The sequence below is a fragment of the Sinocyclocheilus grahami genome, unplaced genomic scaffold (genome assembly GCF_001515645.1).
Source record: "Sinocyclocheilus grahami isolate Dianchi unplaced genomic scaffold, SAMN03320097.WGS_v1.1 scaffold918.1, whole genome shotgun sequence".
Taxonomy (NCBI): domain Eukaryota; kingdom Metazoa; phylum Chordata; class Actinopteri; order Cypriniformes; family Cyprinidae; genus Sinocyclocheilus; species Sinocyclocheilus grahami.
In genome coordinates, this window is record NW_015506097.1 from 219,681 (window position 1) to 224,771 (window position 5,091).

The window sequence follows — 5,091 nt, forward strand, 5'->3', positions numbered from 1 at the left end:
TTTGTAAAGCAAAACATGTACTTCTAATTTTAGAGCTTTTTTTTTTTTGGTATTCACCCAAATAATAACTAAAAACATGAAAAGTGCATTTTTAATAATTTAAAAGTCATTAAACTCATTACAATTATGAAGATTCATTTATGTATTTATTTGACTTTTTAAATTGTGGTAGTATTTTTACTGACGTAAATTAGAATTTCTAGAATAAAAAAAACGATTTTATATATACAGTGGGTACGGAAAGTATTCAGACCCCCTTACATTTTTCACTCTTTGTTATATTGCAGCCATTTGCTAAAATCATTTAAGTTAATTTTTTCTAGATCCTGCATTAAATTTATATTTTGACCTCACTATTCGGGGAACAGACACAGTCTTTATAGATTGTGCAGCGCAAGTACTTCTATCATTTAAGCGGGTAGAACACAAGTCATCAGGGCAGTTATTTGAGATTTGACTTACTAGTCACATGGAGCGCAGCGTCCTGGAGATGTTGTCCGACATGAGCTCTGCTCCAACTCTGCTGGGGTGCAGGCCATCAGCGCGAAAAAGCCTAGGACGCTCCCAGAAAAGATTCCAGTTATTAACAAAGAGCAATTTCTGTTCTTTACACCATGACAATAACCATTCATTTAAAGCAAAAAGTCTACTGAATCTTTCGTGAACTCGTCAATATGTGGGAAGCGGTCCTGACACGATGATCGTCGTCGCTGGCGATGTGCGGCGCACCGTCTCGATCAGGCTCCTGAAGTCCCTCTTCAGCGTCTCCGTCTGCCGCAGCTTGGTGTCGTTAGCCACCGCGTGAAGCACGACCGCTCCGGTGCTCTCGTCGCCCTTCAGGATCGCAGGTATCTGCATCCGTGTTCTTTTCGGAATATGTAATTTAACACGTTAATAATATTTTTTAAATAATCTGTACTTGTTGGTTTTCAACCACCATATTTTAATTTAAGTGGATTAATAATAATAATAAAATTGACATTGCAATTACTATGCAAATATTTTATTTAATTATTTAATTTAAGAATTTAATTTTATTATTTACTTTTACACAGTTTGTCGATTTTGCAGTCTAAATACTGTAACTTTCATATGCTGTTATGATTGTATATTTCTTGCAAAAATTGCATTAAAAAAAATTGCATTACGTTATGTATTGCTCATTTTTATTATAGTAAATAAATACCTTCTACACAAACATGCACACATAAACACTATCCCATTAAGAGTTTTGTAATATTTTATGTGAAAATAATTATTTTGTGATATTTCTGAATCATGCCATATTGGAAACATGATCAAAATGGCAAGTGTTTATACAATTTAAAAAAGAAAAACGATATATTCAGTCACACGTCGTCTGTGTTCTCAAATCAGAATTATTATAGTCGTCTAAAATGAAAACCATAAATAATTTTTGTTACTTGAAATAACATTTCAAACTTAAAAATGTTACCTTAAAATATAAATATAAAACGATATAAACTAATAAATTTAAAAACACATTTAAACTTTAAATATAAAAAAATTAAACTTTTTATATTTCAGCATTTTTATTGTTTAACTTGATGTACTAAAATAACTAAAAAATGTAGACAAATTTAAAACTTTCTAGATATTTATTAATAAAAAATTACAAAACAGCTCCAAAATGACAAAAACTTTAACTAAAATAAGTTAAAACAGAAAATATTAAAATGAATTCAAAATATTAATAAAAACTATAATAGTATCTCAGTGAATTCTAAAATAACACTGTCTCAAAAAAAAAAGTTTTGCCTGTTGTCAGATACAAGATATGTTGAATCATAATGATTATTATGATGGTGTTGTGTGCATATTAGGATAACTAACTTTTTTAAAGCACCGTGGGGGGAAAAATACAACATCTGCACTTCACAGCATTTTAAAGTGTATTTTCCTGATGCTTCTACGCTTCTGTGCTCGAGTGCACGTGCATACGTGAGCATTCACTGTGTACCTGTATAAAGCGTGTGCGTTCAGCTCCACGGAGAGAAACGTGCCGTGCATGCTCCACGGACCGTACGTGTGAAAGATTAATTCTCGCACCCTCAGCAGTCTGCTTCCCTGCCCTCGCTGACGTCTCTTTATCCAGCATGTGGCCTTTTCCTCTCGTCCCTCTTCTATTTCAGGAAGGCCGCGCTCCGCTGCCGTTTCCTATCCTAACCTCCTCCAGACCTGGCCTCTCATTGTTTGTGTCGCTCTGTTATTTCTGCTAATGGAATTTATCATTATAACTAAAAAAGCTCCAGTCATGCACTGCTGAGTCGACTGTATTGTCAGTAGTCACGTTATATCACGTTAGTTTAATATGACTGAAACCAGCATTAGAGACCAAGTTGCATGGAAAAAATAAAAATAAAATTGCATTTACAGTAATGCATTCACAACAAAAGTCTATAGGCAAAACATTTAAGAGCGTTTAGATGCAAGAATGTGCAGCTTGCATTTTTGTTGAAGTGCATAAAATTTGGTAGCACTTTATTTTAAGGACCAGTTCTCACTATTACCTAGTTGCTTATTAGCATGCATATTACTACTAGCATATTGGCTGTTTATTAGTACTTATAAAGCACTGCCTTATTTTGTATGAGCATATTTTAGATCGCTTAATCCTACACCAAACCTAAACTTAACAACTATCTTACTAACTATTAATAAGCAGCAGATTAGGAGTTTGTTCAGGTAAAACTCTCTTATGTTAATAATGAATATGTGTTCCTATTCTAAAGTGTTACCAAAGTTTTATGTAAAATTTGACAATGTACAAAATTTGTCATTAAGTTTTAGTCAAATGCAATAACATTCACTAGCATTTTCGGGAAAAAGAAATCATCTCTGGGTCAAATCGACTGGAACACAACATATTTCCATTGCAAGTCCTCTACTGTAAATACAATTTTTGCTTATTTTTACGAACCGATTATTTTCAAACTAATTATTTTCTGTATTTTACATGTAAAACCTATGCATGTTATCACACTCATTGTTTGGGTATTTTCACATTAAGAATTGTAAGTAATTGAGCATTTTTGATGATTTGTTTAATGATAAACCTGATCTCATAATTGAGTTCTCTGTTATTTGTGTTTTCAGGAAAATGGGGGTGTATTGCGGATATTTCCAGAGGGTAAAGCTCAGTTTGCGGACATCGAACCCAAATTTGACCGCTTGGTTTTATTCTGGTCTGATAGACGAAACCCTCATGAGGTCCAGCCTGCGTATGATACAAGGTCATCATCATCATCGCTAAAGCACACGACAAACACACTCTACACATACAATGAATTTTCACCACATGTTCTTGGTCTAGTCCTGTTTTATAACTCATTAACTTGGTCTTTCTCACTGTGCAGATATGCCATTACTGTGTGGTATTTTGATGCTGATGAGCGGGCGAGAGCTAAAGAAAAGTACCTAACAGGTAAGATCAGTGGGATAGTTCACCTCAAAACTAAATATTGTCATTATTATTTTCTGTGGAACACAAAAGAAGGGTTTGAGCAGTCTTATTTCAATATAAAAGCCCCAAAGGCCATCCAAGATTAGGATGAGTTTGTTTCTTCATCAGATTCGGAGAAATGTAGCATTGCATCACTTGCACTGCAGTGAATGGGTGCCGTCAGAATGAGAGCTGATAAAAACATCACAATAATCCACTCCAGTCCATCAGTTAATGTCTTGAGAAGTTGAAAAGCTGTGTGTTTGTAAGAAACAAATCCATCATTAAAGCGTTTTAACTTTAAACTGTTAGTTCTGGGTAAAATACGAGTCCATGATCCATTCTGACGGCACCCATTCACTGCAGAGGATCCATTGGTGAGCAAGTGATGCAATGCTACATTTCTCCAAATCTGATGAAGAAACAAACTCGTGTTAATCTTGGATGGCCTGAGGGTGAGTAAATGATCAGCAAATGTTTATTTTTGGCTGAACTATTCCTGTAGTGTTTTAGTTTTGTTTCTTAAAACCAAACAAACACATGCTTTGTGCAAGTTAAAAATTCTGAGGGTAATGTTAGTTTTCTTTCCTTCTTGTGGTTGTCTTTTTGGAAAGGTGCCGGTGAAAAAGGAGAGAAGGTGGAGCTAAACAAGCCGTCTGAACCAAGCTAATCAAATGATCATTAATCCGGATTTTTCCTGGTGACCAGCTGCGTGGAAAAAAACAGAAGAAGAGCGAGTCGGAAAAGGCTGCGGGTGTCTGTGACGAGAAAGGAGCAGAAGATTGAATTAATAGAGATTAAAAACTCTGCAGAATTCAACCACAGTTCCCAGAAAACCAGCTAAACTTTAATATGACTGTTGGTTTAATTTTAGTTTTAAAAGGTACAGTACTCTGTATTACATTTACATTAACGCTTCTCATGTGACTGGAGTCACAGTGCTTCTGAGGAATGTTTAAAAAGCCTTTTGTTTTTGGTTCTGGGAGGAGTTCCTGCATTTTGACCTGATCTTTGTAAATCAAGCTGCACATCCATGCATGTTATTTCTCATAACTGCACCAGAACAGATCGGATCATCTATTCATATTGAAATACAGCCAATGCCCGCGAGGTAGTGAACTTTCGGCATGTTTATTCAGGACCGTCTGCTGGCAGATGCATCATGAGAATGTCATCTGCAATGCTACAGCTTTAAGTTCTTACATGCACTAGGTCAGTGCGAGTCCAGTATTGAGCGTTATTGTCTGTCATGACCTGCACATTATTGTCTAATTTCGACAAAATTAAAGCCTGATTGCTTTTTAGATTTTCTGTGGAATTTCTGTGCTGTCCAAATTAAGTCATGTGCTTAAACTGAATTTAACACTTATATAAATTGATTGTAAACCCTATTATTTTATTATGAGCAAGACCATCTGCTGCTATTTAATAAAAAAAAAATAATAATAAAAAAATACAGTCCTTCACATAAAATAAATAAATCATGGGGCTTTAACAAAGTTTTACATAAAATTGAATTGAGATCTATTTCACTTTTCTTTGTTTTGTAGGTAAACAAGCTTTACATTCAGTAAAATATTCTGGTTTTCTGATCTACTAAAATTCTAGTGATTTTAAAATGTTTAAAC

At 34.6% G+C, this 5,091-nt stretch overlaps 1 protein-coding gene across 1 annotated transcript in view; it reads left to right on the forward strand.

The window, feature by feature from the left end:
* The window catches only part of LOC107564238 (egl nine homolog 1-like), an 18,820-nt gene extending 14,002 nt beyond the window's left edge, over positions 1-4,818 (forward strand). The window contains exons 2-4 of the mRNA XM_016249253.1: positions 3,118-3,254; positions 3,378-3,445; positions 4,078-4,818. Of these exons, the coding sequence (XP_016104739.1) occupies positions 3,118-3,254; positions 3,378-3,445; positions 4,078-4,133 (261 nt within the window). The 3' untranslated portion in view covers positions 4,134-4,818. The remainder of the gene's footprint in view (positions 1-3,117; positions 3,255-3,377; positions 3,446-4,077) is intronic.
* The last annotated feature ends 273 nt before the right edge of the window (positions 4,819-5,091 follow it).